The 18,411-nt window shown below is 44.2% G+C and overlaps 1 protein-coding gene across 1 annotated transcript in view; it reads right to left on the bottom strand.

The window, feature by feature from the left end:
- The window catches only part of ARFGEF2 (ADP ribosylation factor guanine nucleotide exchange factor 2), an 88,198-nt gene that overhangs the window by 12,719 nt on the left and 57,068 nt on the right, over positions 1-18,411 (bottom strand). The window contains exons 24-30 of the mRNA XM_027621198.2: positions 17,033-17,073; positions 16,759-16,928; positions 11,936-12,087; positions 5,520-5,692; positions 3,249-3,409; positions 2,086-2,216; positions 1,810-1,939 (exon numbers count right to left, since the gene is read on the bottom strand). Coding sequence (XP_027476999.1) covers positions 1,810-1,939; positions 2,086-2,216; positions 3,249-3,409; positions 5,520-5,692; positions 11,936-12,087; positions 16,759-16,928; positions 17,033-17,073 — 958 coding nt within the window. The remainder of the gene's footprint in view (positions 1-1,809; positions 1,940-2,085; positions 2,217-3,248; positions 3,410-5,519; positions 5,693-11,935; positions 12,088-16,758; positions 16,929-17,032; positions 17,074-18,411) is intronic.

Below are 18,411 nucleotides of genomic sequence, written 5' to 3'. Positions count from 1 at the left end.
TACATGTGTAGGACAAAAAGAGTCCCACGCTCTATGGACTGAGCCAGCCATGTGCCCCTGGTATTTCATTTTTGTAAAAAGAAAACACACACACAAGCAGCATGTGAAGGGGTTAAGAGTGGTTGCCTGTGGAAGCTGTGGCTTTCAAATGTTTTGTTTTTCTGTCTTCTGATTTTTTTTTTAAACATTTATTTATTTATTTTTGAGAGAGGGAGAGAGAATCCCAAGCAGACTCTGTGCTGAGCACGGAGTATGACTCACAGCTCCATCTCATGACCCTGAGATCGTGACCTGAGCCGAAATCAAAGTCAGATGCTCAACTGACTCAGCCACCCAGGTCCCCCTCTGATTTGTTTTATAATGAAGAAAATTTTAAGTTACTTTAAAATACAATTAGAAGACTGAATCTAAGGCTGTGACTTCAACCATATTTTAACCAGGCAGAAGATGGAGGGAAATTTGCCAAAACATTAACTCTAATTTCTGAATGGTAAAATTATGAGTTTTCTGTATATTCTTAGTATTCCATATTAAACTTATGCTGCTTTTATACTGGGGGGGTAGATAATGGTATTCCTAATAGTAGGTAAAAAAGTGATTCTCTCTAAAAATCTTGATAAAGAATATCTTCTCCCCTTCCCTCTATCCCTAGGGAAGAAATAACAAAGATAACCAGAGGCATCAAACTTCCTTAAGGAAAAAAAAAGTCCTAATATTTGCCAATGTCATCTCCAACTGTAACTTCATTAAAAATTTTTAAGATTTTATTTATTTATTTGAGAGAGAGAGTGCTCATGGGGTGGGGAGGAGCAAAGGGGGAGGGAGAGAGAGGGGAAAGAATCCCAAGCAGATTCTTTGATGAGCACAGAGCCCGATGCGGGGCCAAAACCAAGAATCGGATGCTTAAAGAACTGAGCCACCCAGGCACCCCGAAACTTTTTTTTAAAGATTTTACTTTTAAGTAATCTCTATACCCAACATGGAGCTCAAACTCACAACCCCGACATCAAGAGTCACAGACTCTACCGACTGAGCCGGCCAGGTGCCCATAAAAACGCTTTTAATGAGTTTTTTTTTAGGGACCACAGACATTCCATTTTTTACTGACTGCTGAGAAGCTGGTATGAACCAAGTAACTGAGAGGAGCAGGTGCCCTGTTGAACTGGCAGGTACAATGCCCGAGGGCAAAGCAGGTGGGCCATGGTGACTTATTTCCTCTCACCCTTCCCCAAATGGGGACAGTTTCTTAGCACTAGTTGATTCTGGTATAAGAGTGCTAAGAAGGGGGTTTCCATTTTATTTAAAAAATTTTTTTTAGAGATTTTATTTATTTGAGAGCGAGCGAGCACAAGCAGGGGGAGTGGGAGAGGGATGCGGGGCCCAATCCCAGAACACTGGGATCATAATCTGAGCCAAAGGCAGAGGCTTAACTGACTGAGCCACCCAGGTGCCCCGGGGTTTCCATTTTTTTTTTTTTTTAAGATTTTTTATTTATTTATTTGAGAGAGAGAGAATGAGAGATAGAGAGCACAAGAGGGAAGAGGGTCAGAGGGAGAAGCAGACTCCCCGCCGAGCAGGGAGCCCGATGTGGGACTCGATCCCGGGACTCCAGGATCATGACCTGGGCCGAAAGCAGTTGCTTAACCAACTGAGCCACCCAGGCTCCCCCCCGGGGTTTCCATTTTAAAACACACCTCCAGGAGCTCAAAATGTCAGACTTGTGTGGGGATGATGACATAACCCTGCAGCAGAGGAAAGCAGAGAGGCCTCCCCGGCCGTACCCAGGGCACTGTGTTAGTTACCACCTACCTCTGACTGCTGCTCAGGGAGTTTCATATTGTCAAAAATCCTGAACACGATTCTGAACAGGTCCTGCCACCAGTGCTTTTCAAAGGTGTGGCCGTAGCTCTTCATGATCTCGAACATGACCGTGAGTCCTCTGCAGGAACAAAGCCAGGCGCAGAAAGGGATGGGGGTGAGGAGGAAAGAACAGCAGAGAAGAGAGTGGGAGAGCATGGGGTCAGGTGAGCAGGTGACCGAGGCTCATTCTGTGACGGAAGGGGCACCGTCCTGGGACATGGTTACCTTGTCCGAACATCTAGCTTGCATCTGTTAATGATGCAGGAGAGCTCAAACAGGATGGGGAACCAGCCTCGGACCCAGACCCTGTCGCCAGGAGCAACATTCATGTCGTCGCTTGTGTATTCTTGTAGCACCTGCCAGGAGAGTCACCTCTCAGACACAGACTATGCAAGCAAAGGAAGAAACTAAAAGGGAACTACACGAAGATTAAGGCCCCACACATTTCCCCCTCCTAACAACATCCATTCAGCAAGGGCAGGATAGGGAATTTCCAGGAGGCAAACACAAGCCTCTCCCAAGTGCATGCGGGCAGTTATGCCTACGGACCTCTGTAGGTTTTAGAATAAGTTGAGTGGGCAGACCACTGCTGGGTTAACTTAGGCACTAGGACATGAAGTCAGCTGTTCAAGGTCATGCAGCTAGGAACTGGAAGTCTTTCCAGTCTGGATGTGAAACCCCACTCCCTGCCCTACCTCTGGGATTTCGAGCCCTTTGATCTGTAACCACTCTTGAAGCGTGGTACTGTCTGCTGTAATGAAATTTATCAGCTCTGGTTATCCAACACTAGGCAATTTCTCTCTGTGCCTCTGTCAACTCCCCCGTACAATGGGGACATAATTGCCAATCTCATAGGTCTAATGTGGAAACTAAATAAATCAATACACAGAAAAGATCTGAAGGAGAGAACTGTATCGGCTGTCACAGTTTAGATGTGCTTATTTCTACCCAATTTCAGTATGAGACTGTCATTTAAACCAAGCGGGCCTCTTTGGAAAGGTGAGACATAACAGAAAAACCCCAAACATTTCTGGGAGAAAACAAAAGGTGATTTTTTAAAATGTGACTTCTCAGCCATGTCACAATGGTGAAATGTCATTTCCTTAAGAGGGAGGTTTGTTTTCTTTCAAATAGGAAGGTCTATCTTCTTCAACTTTGGCAAAATTCAAAGCTAAATACCCATCTCCTACAAAAACAATTAGAATACCAGGTAAAAGTTCAGTAGGAGTAAAAGAAGTAATTTCATACATACAAAAGGAGAGAAGGGGTAGAACCCCAGCAATGGGCAGCATTTAGGGCAAACATGCATTTCTAAAAGCGTAGCTGCAACGCTCTTTGTGATTCCTTTTCTCCTCAGTGCCCAAGCGGGAGAAGAGGAAATGATGTACCCGAGGCCTCTCGGAGACGTATTTCCCACAGAAGCGGATGAGCCGGATCGCCTCCATGCTCGTGTCGGGGAAGGCAGCATTGCAGGCAAACTCCGACAAGCACTTCACAGCGTCCTGAAAGGAATCGATGGCTGCAGGGAAATGGTGCTGGAAAATAGTTGCTGCGGAAACAAAGCCATGTTTTTTATAAGACCAGGAGATTTAAAAATGGGGATCGAACACCCCCCACCCTGAAGGGACTACTTCTGTGAAAATCTAAGAAAAGCATGTCACTATCTCTAGAAGATAGCATTTCTTATTAAATTATTCAGGAATGAATCAATTGGGCACTGCCTGGGCTAAACTGGTTCCTGAGCTCCAATATGCACTCACTCACTCACTCATTCATTCATCATCATTTACTGAGTGCCAACTATGTGCAAGGCACAGTTGTGGGCCCTGGGGACAGAGGTGACCAATTAAATTTCCTGCCTCACGATACTCGTGCTTCAATGGGCAAGACAGACAATTGCCTAAACCAATACATATATAAAATATAAAATAATCTCAGGTTAGGTGAGTGCCGGGTGAGGGGACTGAAGGCAGTAGGGGCTGCTTAGGCTGGGAGTCAGAGAAGGACTCTCTGAAGAGGCCCTACCTGACAAGTGTCCCTAAGGAAGTGAGAGAGGACAAGCCATGAGAAAACCAAGTTTCACCAGGATGCCAAGGTGTCCGTTTCAACTTAAACTATTTTAGGATGGAGCTTGAGGAAATGGAGAGGACAATGATCTCTGTGTGAAGTTGGCCCTCAGTGGTCTGCCTGATAGAAGCTGAGCACTGGACAAAGCTCTAGCCCTGGTTCGGTGATCCTGAGCACACTCCTTTAATTCCCCGGCCATTCCTGTCCTAAGACAGCCCTTTGGATTGTGGAACAGCATCTCCAAATAAAAGGGCATCTTCCTCTGAACAGGAAGCAGGTAGTCCACCAGTAGTAGAAACAGCAAACAGTAGACTTTCAAACAGCAGCAGTTCTTCTGGGAGTTCATCAGTTCATTCTGCTCAGCAACAACCTCCAGGATCTGTTTCTCAGGAGCCAAGACCACCTCTTCAGCAGTCTCAGGTTCCTCCCCCAGAAGTTAGAATGACTGTCCCTCCTTTAGCAACAAGTTCTGCTCCAGTGGTGGTGCCTTCTACTGCCCCAGTGACTTACCCTATGCCTCAGACACAAATGGGATGCTCCCAGCCTGCTCCTAAAATGGAAACCCCTGCTATTAGACCACCCTCTCATGGCACAATTGCCCCTCACAAAAATCCAGCTCCAGTGTAAAATTCATCTGTTGCAGTCCTCAGTGTCAATCACATTAAAAGAACTCAGTGTTCCCTCTTCTGTCCAGCTACCTTCAACCTTCAGTACACAAAGTGCTTGTCAAAATTCAGTACATCCAGCAAATAAGCCAATTGCTCCCAATTTCAGTGCCCCCTTACCATTTGGGCCCTTTAGCACATTGTTTGAAAACAGTCCTACTTCTGCTCATGCCTTCTGGGGAGGATCTGTTGTTTCATCTCAGTCAACACCAGAATCTATGCTATCAGGAAAATCCTCATATTTGCCAAATTCAGATCCTTTACATCAGTCTGATACTTCCAAAGCTCCAGGTTTTAGACCACCATTACAGAGACCTGCTCCAAGTCCCTCAGGTATTGTCAATATGGACTCGCCATATGGTTCTGTAACACCTTCTTCTACACATTTGGGAAACTTTGTCTCAAATCTTTCAGGAGGTCAAATGTATGGACCTGGGGCACCCCTTGGGAGGAGCACCCACAGCTGCTAATAACTTCAACAGACAATATTTTTCCCCACTTAGTTTGCTGACTCCATGTTCATCAGCATCGAATGATTCTCCTGCACAGTCAGTATCCTCTGGAGTTCGTGCACCTTCGCCTGCCCCATCATCAGTACCTTTAGGGTCAGAAAAGCCCAGCAATGTCTCTCAGGACAGAAAAGTTCCAGTCCCTATTGGGACTGAACGTTCTGCACGTATCAGGCAAACTGGAACTTCAGCTCCATCTGTTATTGGGAGTAATTTATGCACATCAGTAGGGCATAGTGGCATATGGTCCTTTGAAGGGATTGGTGGCAATCAAGACAAAGTAGACTGGTGTAACCCTGGTATGGGAAATCCTATGATTTATAGGCCAATGTCCGATCCAGGAGTGTTTTCACAAGAGTAAAACAGGAAAAAGTGGTCACCCTTTTAGACTTGCAGGTGGGACATTAGAGCCACTTACTGACGATGTGGCCCGTGGTCTGGAAGGCCAGCTCCACAATGTTCCCGTCATGATCCGAGGCTGCCTGGTGGAACACTGCAAAGATGTTCTTCCAGCCCGAGCGGATGTTGGCTGCCTGGGAGTTCACCATCTGCGCGATGCAGCGGATCACCATGTCCCGGATGGTCGGAGACCTAAGGAAAGAATGGGGCAGCGATGTCATCTGTACTTTGAATGGTAGGAAGAGAAATGAACACGGCATCACTTAGAGGCAGTGCATTAAAAAGACCGCATTTTTATTTTTCTATGTTTATTTTGTTTTTTTGGAGCCCAACATGGGGTTTGAAGTCACGACCCTGAGGTCAAGACCTGAGCTGAGATCAAGGGTGGGATGCTTCACTGACTGAGCCACCCAGGCACCTCCCAAAACCTGCATTTTTAAAAAGCACACAGTAATCCACATTCATTAAAAAAAAAATAATAAACTAGAGACCACAGAAAGAAAAACACGTTAAGACAATCACCGTGGCAGACGGCCGGGTGCCTTCCCCGCAGCTGTCCTCCCACCTCCTTGAGAGCAGAACTTTGACTTCACGCACGCAGCAACATGCCCGAGCTCGGGGAGCCGGTCATAAACAGGGCAAGACAACATGACAACCTTGGTTCACGTGCCAGGCCCCTGATACCCCAGCCTCCCTTGCAGTCAGGAGAGCCACATGACCAGTTCTAATTATACATAAGAGAAAAATCTGTGGGAATGGGAAGGGGAGGGGTTTCTACTATAGTTTTGGTTTTGTCTTATAAAGAATACGCATGGTAGGCTCTGCCCCTTTCCTGGTATCCCCATTCTGAACACAGTATGATGCCTTGAGCTAGAACCTCTGTTCAGCATCACAAAACAATAGGCTCAAAGGTAAAAAGTAATCCTGTGGATGGACAAACAAAGGGACAGAAAGAAGCTGGGTCCTTGGGCACCCGGGTGGCTCATTCGGTTAAGCGTCTGCCTTCGGCTCGGGTCATGATCCCAAGGTGCTGGGATCGAGTCCTGCATCGGGCTCCCTACTCAGCAGGGAGTCTGCTTCTCCCTCTCCCTCTCCCCCTTCCTCCCCTGCGCTCTCTCTCAAATAAATAAAATCTTAAAAAAAAAAATAGCAAAAAAGAAAGAAGCTGGGTCCTCAATGACAATTTGGGCTATGGAACCAAAGTTGGGTCTGCTTGCCTCTGACCTGTTACGTAACAATACACTTAAGCCTTGTGGTTTAAGGCATTGTTGGTCAGTTTTTCTGGATGAAAACCTTTACACTAATAATACTCATAATTCTCCCAGGCAGAGATGACTATTCCTAAATTCTTGGTGCATATCCTCTTCGATTTTTAGGCAGGGATATATGTGTACGGTAAACACGTATACATGGATAGAAATATACATATGTAATTTAAGATGCACAATTTTAAATTTAATTATTACAAAACAGAACCTGAAGACAGAAAAAATGGCCCATTTTCTGAAGCAGCTGCAAGGTTCAACATGGTGTTACCTGGATATTTGCAAAAGGTTAGCATGTATGTCTTGCAACCTATTAGGACACGTGCAGTTATGGGGTGAGCTCTATTATCATACAAACAACAAGAAGAAGGCTACACAAACTATCTCTTCCACACCACTAGCTTTGAAAGCCATTAGAGTGGCTTTGGGATTGCAGACTTGACTAGCAAATTTCATCTGGCTTACAGTAATATTCATGTTCATCTGCGGGATCCATACTAACTGATAAGAGGTCATTCAGAGAAGGCAAGGAGAAAGTCAAAACAGAGTTAAAACTTAGCTAAGAGTCCACAAAGCAAATATGTCACTCACAGATAACAAAGGATTGACTACATACCTATGTGACTTTAATATATAATACAATTGAATTCATGACTGCCTCCCCTTCATGGGGAAGAAAAGTAGCTCATTGGGAAGAACTACATGTACTTTTTTAAGATTTATTTAAGAGAGAGAGAGGAAAAGAGCATGAGCAGGGTGGGGACAGAGGCAGAGGGAGAGAATCTCAAGCAGACTCCACTAAGTGTGGAGCCCAGTGGTGGACTCAATCCCGAGACCATGACCTGAGCTGGTACCAAGAGCAGGATGCTCAGCCAACTGAGCTACCCAGGCGCCCCTCTATAGGTACTTTTTTTTTTTTTTAAGATTTTATTTATTTATTTGACAGAGAGAGAGACAGCGAGAGCAGAAACACAAGCAGGGGGAGTGGGAGAGGGAGAGGCAGGCCTCCCGCCGAGCAGGGAGCCCGATGCGGGGCTCGATCCCAGGACCCTGGGATCATGACCTGAGCCGAAGGCAGACGCTTAACGACTGAGCCACCCAGGCGCTCCTACATGTACTTTTTATTTCTTTATTTTTTAAAAGATTTTATTTATTTATTTGATGAGGGGGGAGAGGAGAGAGAACAAGCAGGGGAACGGCAGGCAGAGGGAGAAGCAGACTCCCCGCTGAGCAGGGAGCCTAAGCCGAAGGCAGAGGCTTAACTGATGGAGCCACCCAGGCGCCCCTACATGTACTTTTTAAAATGTTTTTCGGGGGGGTGCCTGTTGGCTCAGTCAGTTAAGCGTCTGACTCTTGATCTCGGGGTTGTGAGACTGAGCCCCGTATCAGGCTCCATGCCCAGCAGGGAGTCTGCTTGTCCCTCTCTCCCTGCTCACACGCTCTCCCTCTCTCTCAAAATAAAATCTTAAAAAAAAAAAGGCAATGCTTTTTGGGGTGTTTGGATAGCTCAGTTAAGCATCCAGCTCCTGATCTCAGGGTCATGAGTTCATGCCCTGTATAAAAAGTAGTAATAATAAGGGGCGCTTGGGTGGCTCAGTCAGTTAAGCATCTGTCTTTGGCTCAGGTCATGATCCTGGGATCGAGCCTCACAGTGGGCTCCCTGTTCAGTGGGGAGCCTGCTTCTCCCTCTCCCTCTGCCGCTTCCCCTGCTTGTGCTCTCTCACTCTTGCTTTCTCTCAAATAAATAAAATCTTTTAAAAAAAAAGAAGTTTACTTAAAAAAAAAAAAAATTAAGATGCTTTTTGCCCAGGGGCACCTGGGTGGCTCAGTGGTTAAGCGTCTGCCTTCGGCTCAGGTCATGATCCCAGGGTCCTAGGATCTAGCCCTGCACTGGGCTCCCTGCTCCGCGGGAAGCCTGCTTCTCCCTCTCTCACTCTCCCTGCTTGTGTTCTCTCTCTCGCTGTGTCTGTCAAATAAATAAAATCTTAAAAAAAAATGCTTTTTGCCTAATTATTAAAAGTAATGTGATGACAGTAAACATTTTGGAAAATGTAGAGAAAAACATAATGAAACAAAAAATTCCTTTATGTGACAGTATGATATTTCACATGGAGAGATTGATAAAACTGTCCTTATTACACTGTCCAATTCCATAACCTGACCTTTTGACTAAACTGTTAAGCATTTCCCGTGTCATAAACTTTGTAAACATCTTTAACAGCTGCACAATATTCCATGTTGTGGCTGTACCAACATTGTCTTAACACTCTTTTATATTTAGGTGGGATCTGGTTTTTTAAAAATTATTTTGTGTGATTTACAACGTTTTGTTGTATTTCAAATTAATTCCTTAGACGAGTTACAGAAGTGTAGAATTACTGAGTCAAAAGGCAGAGAAATGTTAAGGTTCTTGCACATTGCCCAAATGCTTCTGAAAATGTTATAGCAAGTTACAGTTCCATCAACAGTGTCTGAGAGTGGCTGGCAATGTGTGATTCTAAACTTACTCTGTTCGTTTTCAAATGCTGGCTGAGCAGCCACGGGATGGGTGGCGGGGGGGCCTGGGACTCTGGCCATCAGTGCCACCAGCCAACCAGGCTGGCTGCCACGTCAGGCCTCCATCTCCTCAGCACTCACAACAGCGTCCCCAAAGGTAGGAGGGTATTTCTGCGCATACGCTAAAATCAGGGGGCATGTGCGCCTGGGTGGCTCAGTTGATTGAGCGTTGGACTCTTGATTTCAACTCGGGTCATGATCTCAGGGTCATGAGATCAAGCCCCACGTCGGGCTCCTTGCTGGGCATGGAGCCTGCTTAGGATGCTCTCTCTTCCCCCTGCCCTCTGCTCTCTCTCTAAAAAAAAATAAAAAAAAAAAACAAAAATCAGGGGTGATGCCAGAATCTGGAATGGGCTTTATTGTCTCTTAAAATGAGCAGTAAGGTGATGAAGAGAAAAACCAAGAGAGAGAGAGACATATCAGGGAGACTTTTCTGGTGCCCTTTTTGTTACCCCAAAGGACCCACGCTGGTTATGGCCTTTGAACTCGTAAGCTTTCTTTCTTTTTATTTTTTAAATTTTTTTTAAAGATTTTATTTATTTATTTGAGAGAGAGAATGAGATAGAGAGAGAGAACATGAGACGGGGGAGGGTCAGAGGGAGAAGCAGACTCCCTGCTGAGCAGGGAGCCCAATGCGGGACTCGATCCTGGGACTCCAGGATCATGACCTGAGCCGAAGGCAGTCGCTTAACCAACTGAGCCACCCAGGCGCCCTCTTTTTTTTTAAAGATTTTATTTATTTATTTGACAGAGAGAGACACAGTGAGAGAGGGAACACAAGCAGGGAGAGTGGGAGACGGAGAAGCAGGCTTCCCGCTGAGCAAGGAGCCCAATATGGGGCTGGATCCCAGGACCCTGGGGCCATGACCTGAGCCGAAGGCAGACGCTTAACCAATTGAGCCACCAGGCGCCCCAGCTTTCATTTTCTTTGAAAAACAAACAAACAAACAAACAACAGTCTAAGCAGATCTCATGGACACATTTTAGTGGCAGGGACAGACATCTGAAAGTCATCCTTGACATTTCTTCCTTTTATGCCCCATAGCTAATTCATCAGCACATGCTGTATGCTTCCCATTCAAAATGTATGCAGAATCCAATCTCATGGTGCCTCACCCCCTTGGTCCAAATCTGAACAATTACCGTGGCTTTTCATTTTTCATGGATAAATGCAGGATGATCCCTTAACATATGTCAGACTATTTCACTTCTCTGCTCAAAAGCCTCCAATGGCTTCTGTCTTTCACAGAGAACAAGCCAAAGTGCTGACAAAGGCTGACAGTTCCTCCATGCCCCAGGCACTCTGCCACCACTAGGGCTTCATCCTCCAGGACTTTCTGCCTTTTTCACTCTGCCTGGCTACCCTGGCCTCCTTGCTCCTCCTCCTTATGCCAAGCACACTCTGCTGCAGGGTTTTTGTTCTTGCTCTTCCCTCTGCTCACAACACTCTTCCCAAGACCACATACAGCCACTCCTGGCTCGTTCCTCACTTTAAGGGTCCACTTACCAAATGAATCTCGGCTGACTGCCCTGTTTAAAGGAGTGCTTCTAGTCTTATCCCCTTACCTTGATTTAAACATTTATTTACTTACCTATCTCACTGGAATATAAACAAGGATTTTTTTTTTTTTTTTTTTTTTAGATTTTACTTATGTATTTCAGAGAGAGAGAGAGAGAGAGAGAAAGAGAGAGAGTGTGCGTGTAAGCATCAGCAGGGGCAGAGGGAGAGGGAGAAGCAGATTCCCTGCTGAGCAAGGAGCCCGATGCGGGGCTCGATCCCAGGACTCCAGGATCACGACCTGAGCCGAAGGCAGACGCTTCACTGACTGAGCCACCCAGGCGCCCCTAAACAAGGATTTATTGTTTAATTTCATTATGGAAAACTTCAAACACATTTAAAAGAGGATATGGTGTACCCATGATGATTAAATCAGGGCCAGATGAAAACAGGAATTTTTGATTGTTTTAGTGCTGTATACTTGGCACTCAGACTAGTACTAGCAGCTGGCAGGCTGCAGTAATACAGGCCAAGTGAACGCATGAACAGGGTGAGTGCTTCACAGGGACGCTGTCCTGATCTCTTCTATCACTCTCCCGGGGCAGAAATGATGGGTCATATAATTCTTGACCTTGTTTTATTTGTTTATTTTTAAGATTTTTATTTATTTATTTGACAGAGAGAGACACAGCAAGAGAGGGAACACAAGCAGGAGGAGAGGGAGAAGCAGGCTTCCTGCCGAGCAGGGAGCCCGATGCGGGGCTCGATCCTAGGACCCTGGGATCATGACCCGAGCCGAAGGCAGACACCTAACGACTGAGCAACCCAGGCGCCCCTCTTGACCCTGTTTAGGATGCCTCAGCAGTGGCTCTTTCTCTGAATGTCAGCACCCACCCCAATAAGAATGCATGGCACATTTCTACTAGTTGTGGTGGTATCATCTGTCCTTCTGGGAAAGGTCATATGCAGATCTCAGTGACGTACTTAGAAACAATACCTGTGAATCACAGTCTGTTCATTTTACCTGTTTCCATCAACAAAGGAAGAAAATAATTGTGTGATTAGCGTTAGGAGGTCTTTTTAGACCTCCAATGGGGAACTGGACAAGGCACATACCTGTTTTTCTTCATGATATGCTCAAAGGGCCTCAGAAAATCTTTCTGGAAACGAAAGTTGGCTAATTCTCCCTTCTCGAGAAACTTCATAGAGAGCTGCCTTAAGGAGTCAACAGCAAAGATCGCCACATCTTCATTGGGGTTACAGCCAACCTGAGCAGGAATGGGAAGTGAGGTGAGATAGGCACAGTACAACAATTGTGGATGTGGGCAGCCTGCCTTCAGAACAAATGCTCTGGAAAAACACACCTAAGGAGAAAAGAAAATGGTGTTTCTTGGCTACGACCTGGGCAATTCTGTTTTAAGTTTAAGGATGAAAGATTAGTACTGCACATTTAATTAAAAATGCTTTCAAATGTGCTGTTTAATTTTTTAAAGATTGTGGCAAAATACACATAAAACACAAAAGTTACCATCTTAACCATTTTGAAGCACACAGTTCAGTAGTGTTAAGGACATCCACATTGTTGTGCACATCTCCAGAACTCTAGCAAAGCTGAAATTTTATACCCGTTAAACAATTCCCCACGTGCTAATTAATTTTATCCAAGTATACAGGACAAGTCAAAAGACTTTAAAGTCTCTGTAAAGCCTTTTCTTTTCTTTTTTTTTTTTTTTAAGATTTTATTTATTTATTTGACAGAGAGAGAGAGAGACAGAAAGAGACAGCAAAAGAGGGAACAAAAGCAGGGGGAGCGGAAGAAGGAGAACCAGTCTTCCCATGGAGCAGGGAGCCTGATGCAGGGCTCAATCCCAGGACCCTGGGACCACGACCCAAGCCGAAGGCAGATACTTTAATGACTGAGCCACCCAGGTGCCCCTCTGTAAAGACTTTTTATACTTGCCCATATCTGTCGCCTGATTATAAATGAGTATCATCGACCTCAAAAAATTCAGCACAAATATTAAGGCTTTTCAATTTCCTTAAAATTGTACTTGTCTATAGTTTACCTACTTTTAGAGACTGGAGTTATGGGTATATATTTGGTTGGTGCTTCTCAGACTTTTCCCTCAAGAAGAATCCCTCAAGCAGAGCAAGGGAATGTTTCCTACCAGAACCCCTGCCAAGGGATCTGGGGCATCTTGCAGTAGCCTGCTCCAAGCAAGAAACTTCACTGGCATGTGGTCTGACCTGAAAAGGTTTTATTTTTAACAGAAGTAATGTTGCAATGTCACTTGAAATAAAAATTGGAAACATCAATAGGAAATAGTTACATAATGGTATGTTCACAGACATGGAGTAACATTTGGCAGTTAAAAAATATGTCCAGCCTTTAAAAAAGAAGAAAATTCTACCACATGCTACAACATGGATGAACCTTGAAGACATGATGCGAAGTGAAAGAAACCAGTCACAAAAGGACAAATGCTGCATGATTCCAGTTATATGAGGTAGCTAGAGTAGTCAAATTCATAGAGACAAAAAGCAGAATGGTGGTTACCCTGGACTGGGGGAAGGGGCAGGGCAGAGGAAGGAATGGGAAGCTAGTATTTAATGGGTTTGGAGTTTCTGTTTTACAAGATGAAAAAAGAGCTCCTCAGATCTGCTGCACAAAATGTGAATGTACTTAACACTAATAAACTGTACACTTATAAACGGTTAAAATGAAAAATTTTATCTGTATTTTACCCCAATCTGAAAAAGAATAAATTCATACATACTAATAACATAGTTAAATATTTAAAATTCCTTGCTAAGTGGAGGAAGCAAGTTACAAAATGATATGTGCAATACCAATTATGTTTTTTTCAAAAGAGCAAAAGAAACCAAGACAATATTATCTGTATTTCTATGAGTATATACATATACACGGGCATAGAAAAATGTCAGGGTATACACCAAACTGGTAATAATTAGTTTTGGGGAGGTTCAATAGGGGAGTGGTGATGGTCAAACGCGGCTTTAACAGTAATTTTTTTAAGGTGTTTATGTCATGTTCATTAAATTAAATACTAATAAAAAGAATATTCCTCTCCTAAACATCAGGATTCAGGAAATCCTGCAGCAGGAATACACTCCATGCTTATCGTGCAGCTCTGCACACCCCAGGACGCACACGTGTCCTAATTTAGAAGAGAAACATAGGACTGTTCCCAAGACTCTCTGAGAATGCCAAGAGCTAAGTTACAGCTGTACTCAGCCATCCACTTCTTCAAACCTATGAGATTCTTATGTGCTCCAGTTCCCAAGGGGAAGCAGAACATCTTCCTGAGGTGGTAGAAAGAATGAAGACTCCAACAGGAAGCAACTGAGTTTTCCACAACTTTGTGCTTAATGGCTCTGATGAGATGGAACGACACTGGTAATGAAGGTGACAGCCATGAAATGTCTCATTACTATCTGTCAGCCTACATCCTGAGCTGCCCGTAAGTGACCCACAGATAACCAAGAACTGGCATCTAAAGAGTCTTGACAACAGAACTGCAGGTGGGAAAGGTAACTTGTACAAACTGATGTTCTCTCCTGAAGAAGTCCCACTGAACATGAAATCCAGACTCCAAAAAGCTGGGAAAGGCTTACCAAAACACTTTTGGATTATTACTTCTGAGAGAAAAAAGGATCCCACAGCTGCTAGTGGAAAGATTTCATGGAACAAGTGAGCAATGTTTGCTCCAGCTTAGTGGTCACAGGCTTGGATGAGAATACAATGTAAGGTACAGTAATGGTAATGGTTCGCATTCCCTTTCTCAAGCAATTTCACACCAATTAAGTCAACTGGTCCACTAGGAAGTTATTTGCCCAGAATAGTGAGAAAGATGGTTGCTGAGCTGGTTGATTACTGTAGGTGACAGTGAGTGCTACCATTCACTCAACAAACAGTTGCTGTGGGTCATGTGCAGGCTCTCGTGGCTGTGACCTCCCTGAGGATTCAGATAAAAGGTCACCTGCTTCTTTTTATAAGTTTCTTCCACTCAATGGAGAGAGTGCAATTCTCTTTTGGATAAACTGTTTTTTACTCACAGTACTTTTAAGCATCTGTATTACAACTCTTCTTCTGCAGGAGTGAGAAAATTGCTTTGAAATTATGGAGTATGTTTTGGTAGGAAATAGTGCTATTAAGCTATTACTTTTAAGAAGTTAATGGAATCACAGATGCATACACACACACACAATACATATACATTCTGATTTTTAAAAGTCTTTATGTGTGCATGTGCCTATACGTACGTGATGAAACCTCCAGCGGAGAGGAACAAGGGTAGTCTGGTTTTTTCTCAGCAGTTTTCAGTTTTAGAACACATAAATCTCTAGCCTGTTTCTGATGTAAAAATAAATGTTAGTTTTCTAGGGGTGCTTGGGTGGCTTGGTTGGTTAAACACCAACTCTTGATTTCGGACAGGTCATGATCTCAGGGTTGTGGGATGGAGCCCCATGTCAGGCTCCATGTTCAGTGGGGAGTCTGCTTGAGATTCTCTCTTTCTCTCTCATCGCCTTTCCCCTAGCTTGCATGCATGCGTGCTAAGTAAGCAAATCTTTAAAATGAATGAATGTTAGTTTTCTCCACAAAGGTTTCAGAAGAGTGGTGGCAACAAAAGCCAGAATAGAAGAAGCAGTGACATTAACAGTGAAACTATATAGAACATAACTTAACTTTGGTCATTTAGGAGACACTAGAGGATTTTGCCATGTGTTCAAACACCAATGTTTGTCCAGTGACTATAATGATTTTGTGGTGTTAGCCTAGATCCTGGATATGGGATATTAAAGTATTTTTAATACCACTAAGATTTTAATTTCATACTCCACAAGTTCCAGCAATATCTAAATATGTTCCACAGGGAAAATGAATTATGAGTATCCTCTGCTTCATGCAATGTCACACTGCACCACTTTGCTTTTTTTTTTTTTTTTTTTTAAGATTTATTCATTTGCTTGAGGGAGGAGGGAGAGGGGCAGAGGAAAAGGGAGAGAGTGAGTCCCAAGCAGATTTTGCACTGAGCACACAGCCTGATGCAAGGGCTCGATCTCACCACCCTGAGATCATGACCTGAGCTGAAATCAAGAGTCGGACACCTAACCGACTGTGCTACCCAGGCACCCCATGTACCACTTTGCTTTTATGAAAGACCTACCTTAGTATCTATTTTCACTAACCACACACACACACACAAAAATCCAAAGAGGATTTTTGCTTTTACAAAAAAAAAGGTGAAAACTGAAAATAACATTCAGCATTTGTTTTGCAGCGAGCTGTTACAGAGGCAGCACGTGGCCAGCAGCAGGAGGGGTGCTGCCAAGCCCCTTCCCCGCGAACTCCACTCAGCATCTCAGCATTAAGCCACCAGCGCTCTGAACTGTGTCAGTGAGCATTTGGGCTTTATCTCGATTCTGTGCATTGTTGTTATTTTTTTAAAGATTTTATTTATTTGACAAAGAGAGACACAGCGAGAGAGGGAACACAAGCAGGGGAAGTGGGAGAGGGAGAAGCAGGCTTCCCATGGAGCAGGGAGCCCGATGTGGGGCTCGATCCCAGGACCCTGGGACCATGACCTGAGCCGAAGGCAGACGCTTAACGAATGAGCCACCAAGGCGCCCCGATTCTGTGCATTGTTAGCAAAATGTGTCCTAAAGTATCAGAAAAGCCTAAGAAAGGTTATTTTTGGGGTGTGGGAATGCTCAACAATTTTTTCATATAAATTAATGGTAACCATCTCTCCGCTTTACACCATTTCGGCTTATGAAAGGTTTCATAGGAATGTTCTACTTTTGGATAGCAAGGAAAGCTGTATAGGTACCTAAACTCTCTCTCACTTCTTCTTTGTATATAGTTGCCTGCCTTTTTCTGGACACCGATGGAGTGGTTTTTGAATTCGAAGAGTTACCTTATTGAAGTGATCTCCAATCACATGCCATATTCGCGACCACTGCAGTCGGATCCGATTCATGTTGTAGTATGATATCTCCACAATCTTCTGCAAGCTGAACATGCGGGGGTGGTGCGGGGAAGCCAGCTCGTCCATGGACACGGCGCACAGCCAGCGGACAAAGTCAACTACAGGCCAGACCCAACAACACATGCGAGGCTTCATTAGTAATGGCCAGACAGCCACAACATGAGGATTCTGTAGTTGTCACACGTGAGTGACAAATACATACCTATGGCGTTTCCATCCAGTCTGGTAGATCCAGTAAAAATTCTAGGGAGATAATTCCAGACACAATAAAATAAAAGTGAGATTTGGAAGCTGTGTTTCAATTTCAAACACTGAAGAAAAGGCAAAAAGGAAGCATTTCAGGTCTGGCACCTCCACTAAAATAAATGACTGAGGCATCAGAGGTACAGAACTGGTCAATGAACCCAGAGCATAAATGCCTATAACGGTAGAAAGAAAAAGTGACACATCAAAAGGAGGAAGGGAGAGTAAAATATAACAGCATGTGATGTCACAAGAGTGGGAGTGGGAGAGTGAGGACCTCCAAAAAGCTGCTCCTCCTTAAGACAAAAAAAACTAGCAGAAAAAAGTTACCCAAACCAACTCTTTCAGGACTAAACTCTGGAAATTACCAAAGGCTGGTAAAATGTTTATTCAAGAAAAATGGCTCAATTTTGGTATAAATAGAGATTATTTTTATTATATATATGATATACTATATATAATAATAGAAATTATTATTATTATTATGGTGTTTTAGGCTGGCCTATCTCTATTACTGTCTTCTCAGTTCCTCAGGAATGTTGAAAGCCAACAGCTCTGAAGTCACAGCAACTGTGAAACCAGCAACTTAGTTCCATAGGAGAGAACACAACTGTCCTGGAATTTCCCCCAAAACACCAGGCTCAAAGAAGTGACATTATGTGACCTGCCTGGCAGTACCCTGGAAACCCCCATTTCCAGGATTTGTCTTTGACTCAGACCTCATTTGGTGCAAATAGCCTTTTCCCTGGGGCTTTTGTCAAAAGCAATCTATAGTAACTAGCTGAGGTGGCAGTCACAACCGGCGTAAACAAGGACCTGGCCAAAAACTTAAAAGGAAAAGCTGGGAATGAGACATCCACAGAAGGCTTTATTTTTTTTTTTAAAGACTTTATTTATTTACTTGAGAGAGAGAAGAGCGAGACAGAGAAGAGCAAGGGAGTGGGAGAAGGAGACTCCCTGCTGAGCAGGGAGCCCAACGCAGGACTTGATCCAGGACCTGGAGGTCATGACCTGAGCCAAAATCAAGAGTCGGATGCTTAACTGACTGAGCCACCCAGGTGCCCCTCTTTGTCTAATTCTTAGCTGATCACTAAAGCTAAATGAGCAGAGATAGTGGTCATGAGATCACGCTCTGCAGGGAGTCTGCTTGAGATTCTTTCCCTCTACCTTTCCTCCTGCCCCTCTCTCTGTTCACGCACGTGTGCTCTCTTGCGGGAGCTTTCTCTCAATAAATAAATCTTTAAAATATATGTATACGATTCAGTGGGTTTTAGTATATTCAGACTTGTTGGTCATCACCACTATCACATTTCACACTTGGTCTTAGCCAAAAGGCCA

Source organism: Zalophus californianus, chromosome 8, assembly GCF_009762305.2.
Source record: "Zalophus californianus isolate mZalCal1 chromosome 8, mZalCal1.pri.v2, whole genome shotgun sequence".
NCBI lineage: Eukaryota > Metazoa > Chordata > Mammalia > Carnivora > Otariidae > Zalophus > Zalophus californianus.
The sequence above is the reverse complement of the archived record's forward strand: the minus strand, read 5'-3'. Positions and strand labels throughout refer to the sequence as shown.